The 22,066-nt window shown below is 41.7% G+C and overlaps 1 protein-coding gene across 14 annotated transcripts in view; it reads right to left on the reverse strand.

Moving 5' to 3' along the window:
* NPRL3 (NPR3 like, GATOR1 complex subunit) overlaps positions 1-22,066 on the reverse strand; it is a 46,371-nt gene that overhangs the window by 18,941 nt on the left and 5,364 nt on the right. For 4 of the 14 annotated variants that reach the window (XR_012831482.1, XM_075718341.1, XM_075718336.1 and 1 more), the window contains exons 1-7: positions 20,765-21,915; positions 16,581-16,710; positions 13,115-13,189; positions 9,982-10,135; positions 9,067-9,148; positions 1,809-1,946; positions 896-1,052 (exon numbers count right to left, since the gene is read on the reverse strand). Coding sequence is in view for 12 of the 14 variants with exons in the window: in XM_075718341.1 (XP_075574456.1) it covers positions 896-1,052; positions 1,809-1,946; positions 9,067-9,148; positions 9,982-10,135; positions 13,115-13,189; positions 16,581-16,710; positions 20,765-21,078 (1,050 nt within the window). In the remaining 2 variants the exon portion in view is untranslated. The other 10 variants (XR_012831483.1, XM_075718342.1, XM_075718338.1 and 7 more) reach the window with 8 other exon arrangements.

Raw genomic sequence — 22,066 nt, forward strand, 5'->3', positions numbered from 1 at the left:
CTCATCCCATCACCTTGAGCAATTCAGATTTGAAATCTGGTTGTCAATACTGGAAAGACATTCAGAAAGAGCTCCTGGCTTAGAGAGACTGGCTCAAAATTTTTGCCCAAGCCTAAACTAGGGCTTCTTTCTGGGACTTTGCAAAATCCATGCACTAATGTACTAAAGGAAATCGATAGGTAGGTTTGCATAGGCTTTCAGAGCTCTTTAGTAGAAAAGATCTTGGCAGATCCAGAGAAAGCAGCAGTATTTGGCCATAGCAGCTGTAAGCTTTCACTTGCATTTTGGATTCCTCCATTTGCACAGACATCAACGTGGCAGAACCACAGACCACTGTGGCGTAAGTCAAGAGTACTGTTTGTTCTGGTTTTAACTACCTAACAGGAAGGCACAGAGAACACAGAGCCACTCTTCTCAGAGGGGCACAGGGACGGAACAAGAAGCAACACACGCAAGGTGGAAGATGGGAAATTCCCATTAGATATGAAGAAGGTTTTTCACTCTGATGCTGGTCAAATGCTAGACCAGGGCCCAGAGAGGCTGTGGGATCTCCATCCCTGGAGGTATTCAGAATTCAAACGAGCAAGCTCCCGAGCAGCCTGCTTTAATGGACTTGCTCTGAGCAGTAGTGTGGACTAGAGAACTCCAGATGCCCCTGCTACCCTACAGCAATCTGTGATTCAGATGCGGCTGCAGGACTGTCAAGCACCGTCACTGCACCGCTGCTCTTCATCTCTCCAACCTTTCGCCATGTCTAAGGCTTGTGCTTTCTCTGTGCAGTCTGCTCACGCTGACAGAACTGATGTGCTCGTGTACCACAGAAACCCACTGGCACACAGAAAGAAAACGCCTCGTGAATTAAAGAATTTCAGCCGCCGCTGACAGTTCCCCATACCTGCAGCAATGCCAAGTCAGCATCTTGAGCCAGTTGCTGCAAATTCTTCACAGCAGAGGTAGTTTTAATTACTCTCACCAGGGCAGGAGAGCAGTCCAATGGGAGCTCATTAAGCAATGACTTCTCATCATTTAAAAGTAATAAGGCATGGTAAGGCCTGCAGAAAAAAAGGAATACATTTGCACAGTAAACTGCAACTTTTCCTGAAGGCTTAGTTATTCCAAGACCATGATACCTGGGGTCAATCTACTGGTAAAAAAGAACTTCTAGTATCATCCTTTTGCTGTAAGTGGGTTCAGAATAAGCTTATTTTTATGTCACAAGGTAAGATGCTCCCCATAAAAAGGGGATAGAGAGTTATATGGTAAATGGATGCCCCAGTGACTAGAAAAAAATTACTGCACTATGCTGGCATACAATTAAGCCTGGAGAACTAATCTGAAAACTATTCATCTGCATTACTGAAATACAGAATGGAGTAGAAAAAAGGAAGAAAGCAAGAATTAGTTAGTTTTGCAGGTAAAAAGCTGTAAACATGGAGAGCAGGAAATAAGATATCATGGGGCCTGGGCTCTCTTTCTTCTGAAAGCAAAATTACTTCTGGGTCAACAGATTAAAGTGAACACAAAATTGCTCTGACTGGAAACAGTGCAGACCCCTCTTACAGCATCACCTCAGTACAACCACCTAATGTTAAGGTAAAGGCTGTGGCTTCACATCACCACGTATCCAGCAGCATCATGGTACCTCGGCATCAGCTTCAGAGAGTCCTGTCTCAGCCCATGCCCCCACCACCACTACAGCTCAGTGTCACATCACCCCCCCCAGCTGTTCCAGTACAGACATTTGCAGCACCACACTTGGAAATGGAGGAAGGACCAGCCACGCTCTGAAGGACAGAGCTTGCTCTTACCTGATAGATTTCAGGCTTCTCTCAATTGCTTCAGGGGGTATAAAATTTGTGGCAACATAATGGATTTTATGAGGCAGGCAGAAACTCACTTCCAGCCAGTTGTTGATATGTAAACGGACCACCCCTGTTGTGCAGAGACTAAAACAGGAAGAAAATAAATACGTACGGCATTTACCATGTATAACAAATGAAAACAGTGGTCTAGATTCACCCCTGCACAGAAATCACATCAGGACAAGAAAAAAATGAATGTACCCTGTCTATCCCCAGACTGGCTGAGGACCAGCTGATTCCTAGCTGCAAGGGCTTCCTTAACTTGTACTTACAGAGCATGATCCCCTATAAGGCTTTGGGGGGATTTGAGAGACTTCTCCCCACTGATCTTCTGTTCCCTCTGCTCTTAACATTGCAGCAGTATCTCAAGTTAAAAGAGTTTCCTGAAGATCTACTGAAAGGCACTGGAAAATTCCCTAGACCAGAGCTTCAAAGGGCAAAGATGAGTTGCGCACAATGTTTTCACCTCCAAGTTCCACCTTCCTCTCCAAGGAAAAAGAAATGAAGATGTCTGTACTGGGCAAGGTGTGTTACGAGCAGCACATTTCCACAATAATGGACTCCTTCAGTTCTGCTTAGGTTGTTTGTTTCCTACTAACCTGCTCCTGCTTGTCACATGAAATCACAAACATGCTTGTTAAATGGTTTCTTCATTCTAGGAAACCACAGGGACTAAGCTAAGCCTTTAAGCTGACTTCAGACAACAGGACTGGAGTGGAAATGATGGACATCTGAGGAATGACAATAAAGTCTGACCTTCATTTTAAGCCTGAAAGCAACTACAAACCTCTTTTACTGGAAAAAAAAACCAGAAAGCTTGGAGATTAGAGCAATGAATGTTATTCAGGTAGTTTTACAAAAGTCTGTAAATCTAGACAACAGATGAAATACACCTAGGTAGGTAACTATATTTACTTAAAAATGGGTAAAGCTACCATAAGGGTAGCCCTCCCATAAGAGGCTAAGCTAGCACCACCTTGCAAGCCTTCACAATGCTGCCCATGGCCTGGGAACAGTTTTGCTAGAGGCAGTGGGACCCAGCAAAGAGGCAAGGCCCACCGCATCTTTTCATGTACACTGAGTTAGGAACACATATAAATCTGCAAAACAATTTTAAGCAACAGCTAATCTTGCCTACACGGGAGAGCTGAATTTCTTAGTACATCCGTTGATTTTAAACTTTGTTCCAAAAGATTTTTTTTAGCCTAAAATAAAATTTCAAAGTTTGCACTCTGAAAATTCCAGTCTGAATTTTAAATTCAAGTGTGTTGAGACTTTTGTGTCGAGTAACACCCATGAATTTTCCCTCTACGCAAAACAGTTTTAAAAACATGCCAGGAACAGGCTGGGAGCAAATACATGTCTTGGAAACTCTTTATGTGGTGATTTAAACATTTATACCTAGCATTCAATTGTAGGCCACAAACTAATATGCTCTTTTTCAAGTTCATCTGGTTGTATACAGGGTTTAGAGAGATCTGAAAATTCAGCTTTAAAACAACATTGGGTAGCTTTGGCTGCCGGTGTAACTATTCACCAAACCACAACAGAGTGGTGAGAGAGCAAACACGATCCCATCCTGCCTCATGCATGATCAGACTCATTAGGGAAAATCTCACTGCAGACAATGCTTTTCAAAAGCAGAGGCCACGGGTTTGTTCTCAAATCTTGCACTGACCTTCAAAAAATACTAATTTTTCAAGTTGCAAATGGAGCAGATACTACGTATGTTTTCTTTTTAAAAGGAACTGAAAGGAGGAATCCACTGTCTCTCTGGCGCTACCACCTCAGAGGGCCCAAACCCTGAAGGAACATGCAAAGCACAGCAAACACTTCCGTTTTTCTTGCATTAAATGCTGCAACTCCCATAACATTGCTTATCCCACCAGACATACACCAAATGACAGATAAAACTGGATTCTCTCAAAATACATCAAGGTAAAGGGCATCCCGAAGCAGTAGTTATCCACACTATCCATCAGGCCAAATACTCACAAAAGAATGAAGGAATGAATGAATGACTGACAATAAATGAATGGGAAAAGTGAGTTAAGAGACTACCTGAAAGCTACTGGGGTTGTTAAAACAGGTTACCAAAAAGAAGCAGAGATACATGAAAACATGAAACACTTGCAGGGATATTTTCCCTGCATAGTTTAACATTCAGGAAACAGAAAAAAATACAGTTGGTTCCTTTCATTCTTTGGTGCAAGCGCACCAAGGCAGAAGCTTTAATTACATAATTACACTCTCCACAGCATAATTTTGTCTACAGTGCACTATACAACAAAAGCCTAGCACTAAAGACAACAAGAAAACCAGATTTTCAGTTTTGATCTGGATCTTAATTGCATTCTTCTACATGTGCATTCAACTGTACAACTTCAAGCCTCCATTATAGCTTTACGTACATGATCTCTCCTTCACCTGGATGGAAAATATAATTTAAGTCTCTAATAATTTGACAAGGAATAAGCTACACCCTCCAGCAGCAATGTATGCGACTGCCCTTAGCCAGCCAGAGTTAAGTAATTTCAGCAGATATACGCAAAGATTCATGCAACATGAAATACAGTCAAGTCACAGAAAGTGAAGTTCAGATCCACATTTGCCTTCGTTTTTACAGATTCCCCATGAAGTCATCTATTTAGCAAGCTTTTTACTGTGAGCCTCACAAATCTCCATGAGCTGGCCCCAAGCTCTTTGGCTGGGGACCAGCAGACCCAGAAGCCACCTTCTTTTAGGGGCAGAAGCAGAACGGCAAAAACCAGCAACAGAAGAGAATACCAAAAAAACAAGTTTTCAAAGTCGCATCAGGGAGTCACCTAGCTTCAGTTCTACTTCATTCTTCTCAACCAACTAAAATCATGGAGCAAAGAGTCCAGGAAGACACAGGACTGTGGGAAGGTGAGAACACCACATCAGCTGCATTGCATGCCATGAACCTCAGGGACACAGCTGAAGTAGCCCCTGATAGGAAACCTAGAATTGCACAAAACATTCAAAAATGCAGTAGTATACCAGGGATTTACAGAAGGCTCTCTTTTGTTCTTTGCTCCTTTCCTAACTACTCTTCACATTTTATGGGGACTTTTTTGCAGTGTTACTGCATGCTGAACTTTTTCACAGAGTTGACGCTTTCACTGAGCTATCTGCTGTAATTCCAAAAGCTCTTTGCAGAGCAGTTATGTACTATATAAGGGCTGTCTGGCCTTACATGCATTACTTTACATCTACCTATGCTGAATTTCATCTGCTGTCTTATCAGACAGTTAACTGGTATCCAGAGACCTTGCTGCAACTTGTCCTTTTTCCCCAGAGACTTCAAGAGTAACTGGGCAAAAATAGCTTAATTGCCCATACTTTAACTGGCTATTAAACCCTCAAAGACATTCCATTTTATCCCAGGAAAACTTAGTTTCAACACTTTTTTTTTTTTTTTTTTTTTTTTTTGTAATCTCTGGTTAGATAATACATGATGAGCGATACTGAGGGATACACAGTGAGGGATTAGATACTGAGAGGGGATATCATAGTCTAAAACTGAGACAGGGAGAAGTAAATAGGAAAAAGCTGTTTAACGTCTCCCCATCATAAGACCTATGAGACATCTCATGATACTAGAAGGAGCAAAGTTCAAAAGAAATAGAAAGAAACACAGAAACTAGTTAAGCCATGGACCTCCTTATCAGAGGATGCTGTGGTTGTTAAATATTTACTCTGGCTCACAGTATCATGGACTAATTCCGGGAAGTGAGATCAGCTGAAAGCTGTTGAATATACTGAAACCACCTCCAGAGCTGCAGGAAGCTGGGGAGCATTTGGGGGAATATCACTGCTCTTTTGCTCTATTCTGCTCTGCCCTGAACAGCAATTGTGAGCCACTGCTGCAAAATGGGAACCTGAAAGTTGGCCAGTATCCCACAAAATTGCAGCCTTTTTTTTCCCTCCATAACTGTTGGCAGAAGAAAGGCAATCCCGCCTCATATTTTATAAGAGTTATGAATGTTTATATACATAGACCTCATTTTATGTCTATCCTATTCATATCAGAAATTAATAATGTGTTTTCTAGTTTGGTGGATGTGAGCTTGTAGCTTTGGAGTTTGTTTATTTTTGCTAGAGCTTGTGACTACTTAGAGCTTTGAAATGGTTTCACATTTCCTTGTGAAGGACACACTGACCATCCTCACATCTAATAATTCATTAAATCTCATATAATTATTCCACTTCTCCTTGAGCTGCTGAGATAGGCTAGATCTACCAGTCTGTTCAAATCCCACTAGGCTAAAAATGTATAAAGACTCTTCGTGTATTAAAAAGAAGAAACAACCGAATACTCCCAAAAAACCTCCCCATACTTTCGCTTTTATTCCAATATAAAGCTAAGAGAAGTTTGCTAAAAACAGACAGGCAGTTAGCTAGTATCAAGCTAACATATTATCTGCAGTTGCAGATAAAACTTGGTGAAAGCTGTCTTAATTCCCAAAATTGAACACTGGCTTAAAAGAGACACCCATTGTAACACTGGTAAATTTGTCAGCACTGGAGGTACTGGCAACTGGACTTTCTTGGTCCTAAACCCATTGCTTTTTGTTCCACACAAATGCTGGAGTTTGGAGACAAGATGAATGAAGACTCTCAAATCTTTTCCTGAACTAATTAAAAAGAAACATTCTAGTTTTCTCCATTAGAGTCAAAAAAGGTCCCAGGAACTAGGTGTTGATTACCTCAAAAATGTCGGTTTAATAATACTCCATTACTATAGCAGCAATAGTGTTACAGTCAAGATGACCTGGCTATCGATTCCTGCCTTATGAAGTACAGGCATTTCCGTCAAAACACAAGGGACATTCTGAACCATAAAAAGATTCATACACTTGTGATTTTGTACAAACCGACTTGCTAAGGGACACGTTGGGTCTTGCCTGAAATACCTCAGCACCATCTATAGGAAACCAAGGGCTAGACAGCACCTCTGGAGCAACTGTGATCATTCAAGAGGCCTTCGACTGGAATTGCAGAAATCAGCAGGCTCTAGGAAATGCTGGCTTGAGCGAATCTCAAAGGGAGAGCTGGGTTCCCATCTGCAATTCAAAGTGCTCTCTCCACTTTACTATGCTGTTCCCCTATGCCAAAGGCTATGCCAGAAATTTCTGTAAATTTAAAACCGCACATTGTCACTGCATGCATTTGAAGACTTACCATTCCCAGCAGTCTTTTCTCCTCTAAAAGAAACAGACCAAATCTTTCAATCTTTCCTCTTAGGTCACTCTCACTCCTCCACACTCTCTAGGTGGCCCAAATCCTTCTGGAAATGTGGTGCCCAAAACTGGATACAATGTTCATTACAGCAGGGGATTTACAATCCTGAGCAGGACTTGTTCCCATCTTACAGACAAGACTTTTATTTTATGCATTCTTATCTATTTGCTTTTTCTGCAACCCCATGTCACTTGTGACTAACCCTGATTTCATAAAAGACCACACAGACTTCACTCCAGAGCTGTTGCCACTCAGGAGTTCTCCATCTTGGAGTTGCAGAATAAAAATCCTATATCTAGACCATTTTTTCTACTTGACCAAGAAATTATTTTAATTCTATGCCTGCCTGGCAAGGTACTGCTGCAGGTGCAATAAGTATTTTTTCTATTCTCTCATATGAAGCATTAATGGAAAAATACTGCAGAACCCCACCTTATTACCCACCCAGCCAACAACACTGTTCTCTACTCTTCAAATAGAGCTTTCCAATCAAATGCACAGACATCTTACATTTTTACCAACGGCTTATTTCTTACATTTCCTTATGACAATGTCATGCACTAGTGTCAAAAAATAACTTGCACCACTTCTCCCTGACTCACAATGTCTAAATGAGGGAGACGCTGCCTTATTTTACATCTGGGGGGCAGCACCAATGTGTGTTTCTCCGTGGTCAGTCTACTCCTCCTTATTTCATGGAAGGGTGGTATTAGCACACTCCATGAGCTTGGGCTATATGTTCCTCCAGTCACAGCTAAGTGCCACAAGATGTCACTGTGTCACTAAAATGTTTGGAAACAAGATCAGGGTTTACCCAGTCACCAATACATAAACATAGAGGAACAGAGAAAAGTAAGTAGTAGGTGAAGTTTAACAGTAGAATTACAGGCTACATAAAAAGTGCCTTATTTTAAAATTTAGTACAGGTTTTGTGAGAGTTGTATTGAACAATATACAACATTCTCTCCAAACAGGCTGAAATTCACAGCTCTTGAACATAACAAAGAACAGCTTATTACAAGTTTTCTAATGCACTTTGCAACCATTAAATTATTTAAGATCTCAGTGCCTTACCTTACAGGGCTTTGCAATTATTCCCTTTGTACAAAGGGAACCACAATCTTAGGGAGGCTAAAGGGTTTGTCTAATATCATACAATGTACTCTACAGTCAATCAAGGAACTCAAAGACTAATTCTCCCAAGCCCTGGCAAACACCCTAATCAAGGGGCACATCATCCTCCCCACCAAAACCTTCTGTGGTCTTCTGTCAAGGTCTTTCACCGAGCGCATATCCTGAATGGAGGTGTCTGCTCTGCATGAGGAGTCAGCACTGAGAAGCTGTCAGTGCAGAAGTACGCTGGAGGAGGTTGGTGCCGGCTCCTGCTGAAATTCAACACTAACTCCACACTCCTTTGAAATCCTTGCCAGAACTTTTAATCCAGTCAAGAAACAGCATGTTACACTTTCCATTTAGCTGAAAGTCTCACCACCTAATCCAAATTCACCGTCCAGACACGCACAGTGTAACCAAATGAAGCCAGGGCAGTACCTGACTTGCCATCAGTGCTAGATGCATCATTTTTCTCTAAGCTGCAGGTTTAGAGCACTTCTACAGCAATATGATATTCATATTATGAGACTTTTCAACTCTACAATTCACTTGTCATTATGTGCCTCTGTGCTAAGGAAGAAAATAATAATTCTTAAAGCTGTGACAGACTTCACCAACTTTTAAGAAACGTAACATATTCAAAGGTTAGATAGCAATTCTACAAACATTTCACCTGACAGCTAGCTTTCACATTGCTCAACCTGATCTAAAACCCAAATCCCAATGAGTCAACAGCATGAAGAGGTGGATAATGTCCTAAGGAACAAGGCCAAGAGGTTTCAGTGAGAAGTAGCATACTATGAGCTAGGAAGAAAATCCCACTTACCTGTCATACGTCTCTTTGAGATCTCTGGCTAGTTTGCACTTGGGTAAGATGTGATGAAAAGGTGACTGTGGCCCTTCTGTGGCTATGGAAAATTTCAAAACAAGAAAGCAAACAACTGATTTCAAAGCAAAGGGAGTTTCCTCTTCCCCCACTAGGTATCAACTAGTATCTTAGGGACAGAATACATATCTTTTTAACCTACAATTATTTTTCAAAGCTTTTACAATAACTCAAGTTACATGTTAAAATCATAATAGTGAATTATTACCAACTTCTCCTAAACCTCAACTCAGTTAAGCACATGTAACTGTGAATTTGACAAGTGATTACTTTAGTTTTTTTGGTTTTACACATGTTAGTCTTAATTTTTAATGCTTGCAGCAAGATGATGCATCACTGTCAGATAGAGTTCACCTTAAATAGTGCGTATTATTATAGTAAATTGCTCTGAAGTACAGTCTATAAAAATGCTCTGTAACTATTTGCTAGCCATGGTAACAACATGTAAGAATAAACTTTCCACACAAGAAGTCTGGTGACTCAGCACACAGCATTAAAGCATGGGAAACTTGCTCTAGGTTGGGTGAAGCAGGCTACATATGAGTTCTTCCATCTCAGCCTGACAGGCAGATCCAAATGTGATGGTTCATGGCACGTTCTCCAGTGATCGCGCTGAACTGAGCTAGCAAGGAAAGTAAAGAAACTACTTTACTTCTAAAGCTGACATCTCTGCATAAGGACAGTGATCTTGGATGAGGCAAAATGCAGTCAAAAGCTGTCAGAATGCTAGAGAGCACCAAAACTTGTTCATACTGATCCCAGCCACAAAAGAAGTAAGAAGGCACAATCAGCACTTTTCTGAAAAAGTGCTCCTGGACAAACATATTCCTGCACAAAGCCAAGCTCAGCACTCACTTTCTGACATGGCAGACACTTCATCCTGAATAGCTAAGATCAGCTTGGCCTCCCTTGTCAGGTATTGGCAGCGGCGCTCCTCGTGCTGCAAGACTATGGCGATTCTTCGGGAGAGGTTGTGTAAGCAGTTTATCACGGATGGATCTGCATTGGCCTACAGGCAACACAGAAAAGAAACAGGTCAGTCATTCAGTCACAATCACATATATGGAACTACAGTGATGGATACATGGTCAAAATAATTATCTTCAGTAGATATGAAAAGTCAGCCTCTTCGGCAACTGGCAAAAGAAAGGAATTTTCTCTAGCAGCAACAAAGCAGAAGCTCAGAGATGTCCAAAGGTAAAGAGAAGACTCAGAGATTTCTAAGCTTGTCTGTGTGCATCAAAAGAACACAGCACCTGGAGTATGATACTCCTACCTGGTTTATTTTTTCCAGTGAATGGGCCTTCTGCTAGCAGAGAGACCAAAGAACACAATTTCACACAGTGAGAAAAGAAAGTGTCAAGCTATTTGAAAAGGCAGAATATCACGATGTGAGTGTCAAGCTATTTGAAAAGGCAGAATATCACGATGCTCAGGTTAAATTCAGTGGGAGTATAAGGACTGCAGTGCCTTTAACAGAGCCCATTCACTCCACGTTGCTATACTGATGTTTGTCTTACATACGGACAAGACAGTAACTAGGTAAGAATTACCAGCACATGATCAACAACTCAATCCCAAACCAGAATGAATTTGGATTTACGGTCCCAAACATTTCACAAATATGGCTTATTACTAACACTGCATTCGTGCAAGTCCCAGAATGAAAGTGCTGGAAAAATCTATCATGTAAGTACAGCTGACAAGGGGGCGACTCAGTGGCTCCAGTCTGAGTAAGCAGCTGCTTCATGTCTGTTAAGACATTTAAGGAATTTACAGTTCTAGCAAGTGATAACTTGGCATATAAACTAGCAAACCATGAGTCATCAACTTTTGGATTCCACTGTTCTGGCTGAGTCACGACACGTTGGTAACCCTGAAGCTTAAACACAGCAGGATCAGTGCTGATTATAGCATTTGGGACTTCGCCTGCTCTGTCTGCCCACTGCAGATAGACTCTCATTTTTATCTCAGAATGCCTCCACCCACCCTCTGCAGTGCACTACACCATGCTAGGAAAAAATTTCCACTTGCTTCTTGCACAGCACTTTTCAGAAAATTGACAGCTCTCTATCAACTAAGAGTGTCTCATTTGGCAAATATGATTTAGTGCTGCATTACACACACAATTGCATCAGTATCATTACAGAGCCAAAATGCAAAAAACACAAGTCTTCCAGGGAGAACCACGAGAAATTAGATTCTAAAAAAAGTGGGCTAGATATAGTCTTCACTGCACTTCACCAAGCTCTTGCAATATTGTGAATGAAGGAGCATTGGTTTTAACACTTCAGCTTCTACATGACTCAGTGTGCATGAATGTTTGAGTTCGCATGTGCATCTACACACACTTACCTAAACCAAAGCATGGTGCTTTACCAATACACCAAAACAAAACAACAAAATTCTTGAAGCTAATGTCTCTTAATGTGTGAAATCTAAAATCAACTCCTGTATTGCGAATTCAGCACTTCCTGACCTAAGAACGTCCCAAAGCACAAGAGCACTGGATCCCCAGCAGAACTTGGTGAATGATTTCTTGCTTGATTCAGACTGATTGCTGGGATAACTGTCTTGTGTGAAACTTTTCTCTTCAACTGAGGACAAGCCATCCGGACTGTGTCCATGTCCATGCTAGTCACCACTGGAAAGCCAGTGGCAAGAAAAGTACTAGTGCTAAAAGAGGGAGGGGGGAGGAAGTCATTTCACAAGCAAGGAGCTGGAGGCTTTTAAATCGTGACATTATATCCAGTTGAGCAAAAATCAACCATTTCCATAAAAGACAGCTATTCCAACTCCCTCTTTTATTTTTAAAATGTTTCTTCATATGTGTACATGCCACAAAAATAGTATGATGGCTCCACAGATACAACCTGTGGGCTGGGAAGAAAAAGCCAGAGCTCAGAAATCAAATAATGCTCAAACATAATTAAATTTCTAGGGTTTTATACCACCTAATTAGCCAAGCCAGGATCCCTTAACACAGATACCAACATCTAGTCAACAGAGTAGGCCTGAAAAAAATTCCAAGCAAAAGCTACGTATTTACTCCAGGTTCTTGCTGAGTATCAAAACCTACTTACTCTTCACTTGTACCTTCTTCTCATTTGTAATGCTACAGCGGCTGCTCCCTGGCACTCTCCCTTTACAGTGACCTCATTGCTAAGAGGAGGCAGCTTTCAAACACTGTCCATTTAAATATAAAAAAACCCTAGAGGCACTGAGCAAAGGCACACGTGTCTGTATCACAGAGCATGAGTAAGGGCTCAAAACAGTGCTGTTCTGAGCCAGAGTAGGTTTCTGAATGACTCTGCACTGAGCAAGCTTTCATTGACCAAGGCCATGGCGGGGACCTGACTCTTAAGGCTGGCCAGGCATGAGCCACTGTTCATGCTCCCTGCTGCCTCTGCTTCTGGAGCAGAACCAACCACCAAGGTCCAAGCTGCATGGAGTCACAAGGGCTCGGCAATGTGCTAGTGCAGCTGTACGGATTTGGTCCTATCCTGGGCAGCAGTAGAGCAGTCATGTACAGAGAGCGTCATCTGACACACAGGACAGTCAGACCCAGGCTGCCTTCTTGCACAGCTTAGCTGGACAAGCCTCAATTGCAGGGTCTAGAAAAAAATCACAGCAGATTACCAGCTCACTAATAACAGAAAACAAGACACATTCGGAACTTGCAACTGAGTTCATATCTATTTTGCAAAGTGGTTTCTTGCATGCCTTTACACTCTGGGTATTTAAACCCAAAAACTCTAGAAAATGTCCTGAAGAGAACAACTGTACTTGTTTTCCACTGGGCTGAAAAACTCTCCCACTTGTCAGTGTCATATTCTACATTGGTTAGGTTTGTTGTTTCAAATTATAATATCCCAATGAAATCAGGCACTGAATGTTTTACAAGAGATTACCGGAACGTGAGCCTACTGCATTCTCTTATACATCCAAAGCACGTCCCACTGTCAGATGGAATGAAGACAGTCCTTACCCTTAGTGCAAACACCACATTGAAGAGAATCATAGTGGGCATCTCTCTTTTTGGTGAGGGATCAGTTTTTGATACCTGAAAAATAATTTTTTAAAAAATTCCATAGGCTAGTGTTAGTTGGATCCAGTAACAAAGGGAAAAAAGAAAAAAAAAAAAAAGAAAAGCTTAACTTAGTCAAATAAAAGTTTGCAGAGAAAAGAGAGCAGACAAATCAAATTATACCATCAGATTTGACTTGTAAAAAATAAAACTTTTTTTTGTTTAATTAAAGTGTCATAGTTACTCTACAACACTGCCTTTTCTGAGAAGCTGTGAAGACTTAAACCAAAGCATTTTGGTCATGACCATGTAAACGAGTATCAGTTAAGATAGCAGTCTTACTAGGTGTCTTTACTATTGCATTTTAGCATCATTAGGGTTAAATTTAAATTTTCTAGGTTTAAATTCCTTAGCACAATTGTCATCTATATATTGTTAACTAATGAGAAGTCCCTAGATTTCTCATCCCAGGCCACACCTACTCTTTCCTTTCCTAAAATCCCCATTTGGATTGCGTCATGTTACAAACTGTTGCTTTTATCAGAAAAAAATATGCTCTAGAACTACAGTACTAAAATAAAAGGTTTGATTTTCCCCTCCTGCAGGATTTCAAACACATTGTCCAGCCCCCCCCATTCTTTCTGCAGCAGAGAGCTTCACCCCTAACGCAGGTACAGACTTTCTGGTGGGGAGGAATAGTGGAAGCCAAGATGAGCAAGTTGAATTTGCACATCCGAGACTAACAACTCTGAATCGAGCAAGCGTCGCCACAAGATGGAGCACAAAATCCAGAGGACATTCCTGCCACCCCCGAAGCTCCCTGCTGAACACCCATCCAATCCCAAGTGAAAACAGCTATAACCAAACAGGCCAAACACCCAGCTAACCTCATATTCGGTCCCTACCCAACATATGTGCATACATAGCTAATGCAGTGTCTGAGATGAGGCAAATGCAGAGAAGCTGGCAAGAGCAGAGCTGCATCCACCCTTCCTGACAGGTCCCAAGCATCAGCAACAAACTGGTCAGCAGTGAACTGTGAAATCTGAGTTTACACTCAGTAGTCTTAAAAATTAGAGAAACTAAAAGAAGCGATACATATTTTTGTTTTTTCTAAAGTGTAAGTGAAGTTCTATCAAAAAGACAGTGATAAAAGGGTGGTAAAGCCAATTTACTGTGTTTGTTTATTGTCCTGGAGTTACAGGTTCCAGGATGTCTTGTGAACTTCAATAAAGACTCAAAAGCATTTCCAAATGTAGGGACTGATCCTGTTCCCTCCTTAAAATCAAAGAAACTACCACCATTAACATCAATTGGGATGCAGGCTAGATTTCATATCACCTCTTGTCCAGAAAAAAGAAGAAAAGACTAAGCTGGAAAAGAAAATGCTGAAGGAATTTGAAGAATTCAGAATATTGCTACATAAAAGGCGGTCTGGCACACAGGATTAAATATCTGTGCTCTTGTAACTCCTGAACCTCATCTGAGTAAGAATTTGCTGAGCTGTCCTGTGGATTAACTTAGGCAGTATGAACTCTGAAGAAACCCAAACCAGAGACTGTAAGGTTACTCTGGTCACTGCTTTTACTCCATGGGAAAGGAGCTCCATCAGCTTCCTCCTAACTGCAAAAGGGTCCCAGATTTAGACTCAAATGAACTAGCAGAGATGGCTGCCACGTCTAGAAGGTTCTGGACACTAGAAAGTTCTGGGGTGCCTACTGACTGATAAGACACACCCAAAATGAAGATCCTACAAGAAGTAACAAAAAAGTGTTTACAGCACTTAACTATTTACCCAGATACAATTTTATTTAGACAAATTGAAAATGAAGAGACATTTCATGCAATTAGGATAAAACTGACTGGAAAGTGGAGAGAATTTATAATAATATGAAGTGAAAAAACGCAAACACAAATTTTCAGCCTCATTTACACCACATTTAGGAAGTTGTGCCTTTTGGACAAGATTAGCAAAATAAAGGAATCTGATACTGTGAGAGAACAGGCCATGGCTGTCAGGGCGCTGAGGGCACCAACAGGTCTTAATGGCCCTGACCAGCCCCAGCTGGGTCCCCCCACACACACCCTAGCCCATGACCCCGGAGCCCCATTTAATCTCGGCCCTGGAGCCCCATTTAAGCTCAGCCCAGGAGTAGGTGTAGGTTTCTGTAGGTGTGCCTGTCTCCAGCCCTGCCTCCTGGATGGACCTCGACCTACATCATCGTAGGTAGCTTACCTCCTGGGTGGACCCTTGGTTAAGTTCCTTGCAGCCTTATCCTCCAGCCCTGTCTCTGGTCCTATCTCCTTTTGCTCCTAGCTTAGCATCCCTGTACGGACCCTGGGCCTGGTTCATTGCTTGCCTTGTCTGGGACTGCTGATGTACTTGCACAGCTTGGGGACACTGGAATTCTGTCTTCCAAAACAGCTTAAACATTTGAGGACTAAGTCTTGGTGATCCTCCACCACATTTCTTGTAAACTTACAACTGAGTTTCAAAAGTGGAACACTAGCATCTTTTGATGCTTGAGGCCAGCTCCTCACTTGGATTAAAGCAGTCTGGTCCTCTAAATATCAAGCAGCAGTTGCCAACAATCTGTTTGCACTTCTAATTATAGATAGAAAGGATGATAGAATTGGCAAGCAGACTTTTTTTCCTGAAAAAATGAACGACTTAGTAAATTTGACGAAAAACAAAACCAAAGCAGTTCAGTGACAGACATCAGTGTTGGATTCAGAAATTACCAAAGCCTGGTTCATTTGTACAGTCTATCAGGAAGAAGGAATAGGACAGGGAATATTTTGCACACAGAAGCATGTAAATTCTTTCCTAGATTTAAGCAGGACCTCTTCCATAGCCTGGGTGGCAACTGCTTTCATTCCAAGCAGCTAAAACACAGGCCACAGAGCAAGGTCTCAATGCAAACAGCAGCCTGACTTTGTCCATAACAAAATTTTAGACCTCTTTCAACACCCTACCAATTCCAACCGAGCCTTGTGAATCATCTCAGCACCAGTAAAAGTAAAGAGTTAGAAACAAGGCTGACATAGTTTCTAGCATTTGTGAAGGTTTTTTTTTGGGGGGGGGGGGGGGGGGGGTTAACTGCCATACTAATTGGAGGTGCTAAAAAGCTAACTTGCAATAACTAACATGGTGAGAAACAGCTTTTTGAGCTGGACTACTTAGTACTACTTCTCTTTACCCACACTGCTTTCCTACAATAACCAGGAAGGGATTTCTGTGAAGCATTGACACAGCTCCCTCAGCTTGCTACTTACTCACTGTATCTGGAAGTAAGTAAAAGACAGCTTTGAGCATCAGGACATAAAAACAGGATCAAAAGCAAACATGCACATTCTGAATTCTAAGTTTCCTAAGCCAGGCAGTTTGAAAAGAAGGCAGGTCCCCGGAGCAGACCTCGCACCATACCTGCCCAAGGGCATGCTGAAGCAACGTGGGATGGCCAACAAAGCGAACGTTATCAATCTTCAGTTCAAACTTTTTGCCACACATATCCGACTTGGTAGCCAAAATTGTTGCCAGGATGACATCAGAAAACCTTGAAGAGCAGAGACAGAAATTATTACAATTTTCAAAAAGCATACCCCCAGAACAGTCCTCCAAATACAGACGTATTTAACATGTGAGTTTTTGAAGTATTGTAAATTATGTCTAAATTGCTGTACCTGGAGTACCACCAATTATGGAAAATTAAGAACCCCTTAATTACATCTCTCAGATCATCACAATTATAAAACAGGAAGCATTCACGACAAAGACTGCAGGGTCATGCTTATTTAATTACATGCTCAGCAAAATACATTGGAAAGATTAGATGCAGTTCGCTTAAATATAAAAACAGCTCGAGTTAGCCATTGCCTTGATTTAGCTGCAGGTTAATGAACTTACTAAGCAACTACATATCAACACAGCCTGTCACTCAAGCACAACAGAGATCTTTAAGCCACCCAGTACAGCAGTGGGGAAGGGAAAGAAAGAAAGAGCTGATTCAATTAGAAGAAACATACATCCAACGCTTGTCCCTCCTTTCCCAAATCTCATCAGCGAGACTCAAAGTTACTCATTTAATAGATATCAACCTGTGGCCAACAGACCACTGGCACCCTTCTGAGAGCTGCCTGGCCTCACCTGGGCTTTCTCATTTGAAAAAGCAAACTGAGGCAAATTCGTGACAAGGCAGGCCCTTCCCAGCACCGACCATGGTGTTACTGGATTGCTCTGGATTGGTGGCGGGAAGAAGACAGCTGCGAGACAGGAGGGCAAGTATCTACAGGGAGTCTGCCCTGTAAAATACAGCTACTGCTGCAAAACCAGGTAAGAATCCAGTGTGACAAGGGAGGAATTCTGCAACTGCTCTTTCTGATGGCCTTGCAACATTGGTCTGGTCACTACAAACACTCATTTTCCTCAGGGTGTCCCCTGAGACAGTGGAGCTCAAATCCACAGGGAAGAGGACCTCAGTTAGCTGCTGGAGGGAACTACTTGTTCTAGAATAGGAGCAGTGCAAAGTTTGATATTAGCAAGTTCGGTCCTCATCTGATTTCTCAGAGGCTCCCATTTAACCAAATGAATTTCAAACCAGTTTCTGATGAGACCAGTTTTTTAAGAATGGAAGCATTTATTTCATTTTCTTTATTTACATTCAGGGATGTGTGTCCCTGTCAGACCATCCCCCTCCACCAGGCAGGTATCCCAGATAACCCAGTATCACTCAGAGAAACGGGCAGGCATGGGTGTGTGCTGCGCTCACCTTATCTCTTGGCCACAAGTGAGCCCTCAGTGCCCAGAGAAGGAATTAATGTACCATATTCCTGGTTCACTCTCAGTGAGTTATGGAGTGCTACAGAAATTAAGACAAATGCACACAGCCAGGTCTTTTGTGTGTATCCATCTGCATATGACTCAAGGGGCATTTCTTTTATTAGACCTACATAGACTGAAGATGGAAGGACAACACAGGCGCTTTATGAGCTGTCAAAGCCCCTGGTGTTTGTACAAACAGGTCATCCTGACCACAGCATGCTGCTTATGTTTGGCTTATGGAAGGAGCAGCTCTGTACAAACTTCCAAATCCCTGGCCGCTGTGCTCCAAACACAGCTAAGGGCAAGCAGAGAGATGGGGAGACTAGCCAGAGACTCCTGGGGCCGCTGAGCCCACACTTCTCAGCCACCACACTGCACTGGGCTGCGCAACACATGGAGCTTGCAAAGAAAGGGCAAAGCATCCTCAAACAGGACCTGGACTGACAGTCCTTGGAGATCACATTCAAAATAGAAAAAAAAGTCACCATGACAGCAGTGAGCTTTTCTCCCTCTATTTGCCCCATTCAGCTGTGTTCATTAATAGGCTCATCGTGGAGCCAGGAAGCCTGTAATAGCAATGGATCCAAAACAAGCATATGTTTTGGGGAGCGGAGGGAGAAGGAGGCAAATTAGAAATACCTGCTTGCTGGTAAGAAATAAGTTACTCTTCCCTCCCCCAGCCTTGGCAAGGGATATTTTGGGAGCTGGAAAAACTGATCGTTATGATGACTTTCACCACTTAAGATTTGACTTTTACAAGGAATTACACCAGCAGATCTTTTAACAGACAAATGTGGTGCTGAATGTAACAGTTTAGCAGTTCCCCAGGAGACTTCATGACACTGACAGCCCTGTCTGCCCCACCTTGTATGTGGCTCTGTGGGGAGAAGGAGGAGGAGATTAAAAGGTTGATTTTGTAAAGTCCTTAGTATCTTCTCACTAGCAGAGACTTCTCTTTCTGGGAGAGTACTGCAACTGCAGCCAGATGACACGCTCAAGAAAGATAACCCTGTGATGGGTTACATGGGTGCTACCTGATGGGTACAGACACCTGGTATCACCGCAGGCTCTCCCAAGAGTGACCTAGACTCCAGACCCATTCTCCTTGTCTGACAGCCTAGATTTATTGCTTTTGTTGGTTTGGGTTTTTTCCCCCCAACACTTTACATAATTCATACATTTCTTAGGTCTCAGTATGATAGGGAGATCAAGGGACAGCAGATACATTATTCCCATCACTTCAATTCATCATCTCATCTTAGAAAAATACACTTTTACGTCAGATATTTTAATACTGCTTTTCTAATCTCTGGGGTGTATTAAGATGACCTAAAAATACTGACTTCTCGGAGCCCAAGAGTTTGTTAGAAGCAGATTAGGTTTCACAGTTGGGCAGTAACAGTCCCTTCTTCTTTTATGAGATTAGTCTGAGCATTGTGATTTCCAGAAGGAAGCAAACCTCTCCTGTACTAAGGAATTCGGCAGGTAGAAACTGAATACAAGAAACAAAAGCTTTGATTTGCCCAAAATATCCTACCACTCCTAGCACGAGCTTAACATAGCAGCAACAGCAGACAATCCAGCAGTACAATACAAACCACACTAGTGCAGATCGACTGCTGTCACCAGCATCTCCTCTGGAAACCCAGCTAAAACAACAATTGCTTTAGCAGACAGAAAAGGAGGGGGAAAGCATCTCAAACACAAATTCCTTTTTTCCCCAAGAACAGATAATAACGTTATTATCTGCCACAGGAATTCAAAGCAAGGTTTTTATAAAGAATTCTTCTTTGAAGTAGTTTAGAACGGGAGCTGAGTATCTAGGTGAGCATCTTTATGTTAAGCAGGGACTAGAGATGCAGTTTAATACTTTTGGGGCCCTGAGCAGAGATAAGCGCTTTTCCTTCCACACATTCAAAAAGGGGGTATAATGCAGTCATCTAGTTTAGCTTAGTGGGGCGCCAAGAACAAGCAACCAGAGCAGCTGCTCAAAACCAGGTCTCTGAAGGGCTCTCCATAATTACTGTGGGATTAAATAGTTTACTCACTGATCTGTACTTTTAAGTCATTGCTCATCAGAAAGCAATTTGGTTTAGGACTCCTTGTTGGAATAACTACAATGCCAAGGCTATACTTGTTGCATTCTTGGAGGATCACAATTTTTCTCAATTCACTGAAGGGACAGTACCACACCCATTCTGGATACCCTACAGGAAGCACAAAAATGTTAGTAGGACCTTTGTAATTATCCTAGCCTAAACCTTTAGCAATACATTTCCTACAGACATTGTGATTTAGCATATAATTATCTCATCATTTGATATAAAACAGAAACCAGAAACAAAGCACAATTAAAAGGATGGTGAGAAAAGAAAGCCATTCTAGACAAAGGTGATTGTTTAGAACGTTTGGTCTTACCCTGAAACCAATTGCTCATCAGTTAGAGGACATTGGTCTCTGAAATGGGAACATGGCCATAAACACAAAACAAAATACAACAAAAAGAAAATAAACGAGGCAAGTACACACACACAAAAAAGAGAGATAATATTAAAAACTAGGATGAACTATTAAGAGCTAAACTCCTGTAAAGGAAATATAATATTGAGAAGAGTCAAAAGTTAATGGTAGGTGAATTCCGGGGATATATTGCAGGCTTAGATTGACAACACAGAGAGAACAGGCTAAGGCATTTTAGTCCTCTACCTAACACTGGCTGCTGTAATGTGTTCCCACAATATGTTGCATTTATGGAGCTGTATTTACTGTACTTTTTAATTCATGCTTACCTTAAGAGAAAATGGAAGAGACTGCAGTCTGATTTAGGGCAGATTCTAAACTTCAGTTTCTTTTCTAGACTATTACTAGCATTTTCACCAAAGGAACATCCCACGCAGCCCCAAATGACCCACAGCTCTTCACAGCTGGTTCTGGTGCTTCCATACCCACAAGACTTAGAAAAAGAGGATGCCAAATATTTATTGTTGCATGCACAGCCAGAATTCTGTAAAGGGCCTTCCACACGGAGCCACTGCTGCTCCCCACAGGGATCTAAACAATACATACAAGTCTGTCCAGAATCAAAGCACAAGCATGAAGTCATTCTCCATCTCTGTCTGCCCCAGGGAATAAGCAGAAACTTAGGAGAAGTAGGCTGAAAAAGTTTTCAAGGCAAAGAACCTGAAAATCTTCTTTACAACAGGTATACAGAGCAAGGCTCTGTTAACAGCTGTACTCATTTTTACACCAGAGAAACAAACACCTGTTTTCATTTTAAGTCAACTGCTTTTTTTTTTTTTTCCAAGTAACAAGGAAAAAAAGGACTTGTTTCCTGAAATAAAATTCCTAAATGTACTGAAAAATGAATCTGATAAAAGCTTTATACTGTCTACATTAGAAAGGGGAGACAAAATGAAAACCTCCAAGAATTATTAATCCAAAAGACAGCAGATTTCTACTGGTCATGTTGAAAAGGGAACCTAGAGCAATCCCAAATGACAAACTATACAAAGGGGGTTACATTACAGGAAGGGTGTTTAAAGGGATGGATGGATGAATGGAAAAGCACAGGCTTACAGAAAGGAAGCCTTTCAGAACAAATACAAGGAAGAACACTGGAGTCCAGTGAAAGAGGGACAGAGGATACAGAAATGTTATCAGGAGAACTACTGTTTGTTAGAAAGGGACATTCAAGTCCTTGTTTGTCAGTAACTTGACTTTTTTATAACAGAAGCATTTGGCCAATTAATGACATCAATGCTGTCAAACTTGCTAAACCTCCTTCAGTTAGTTATGCTACTAAAAAAAGCAAAGTCTGGTGTAACATATGTTACTATACGTGCATCTTCATTAGAGTTTTTGCTTGCTGACTATACCACCTTCAGACAAACTACAAAACCCATTTCAAACCAATTTAACAAAGCATTATCTTATGGCTTCAAAAGAATAATTGCCTCATGGGGGGGGGGGGGGGTTGGGGGGGAAGGGGGGGTGGGGGGAGACTGGCAGGCACCTCCGTAAGCTGTGAGGGTTATGTATTACTGGTAAAGCACTCAAAAACTGAAAGATGTTTTTGAAGACAGCAAATGATG

The sequence above is a fragment of the Pelecanus crispus genome, chromosome 11 (genome assembly GCF_030463565.1).
Source record: "Pelecanus crispus isolate bPelCri1 chromosome 11, bPelCri1.pri, whole genome shotgun sequence".
Classification (NCBI taxonomy): domain Eukaryota; kingdom Metazoa; phylum Chordata; class Aves; order Pelecaniformes; family Pelecanidae; genus Pelecanus; species Pelecanus crispus.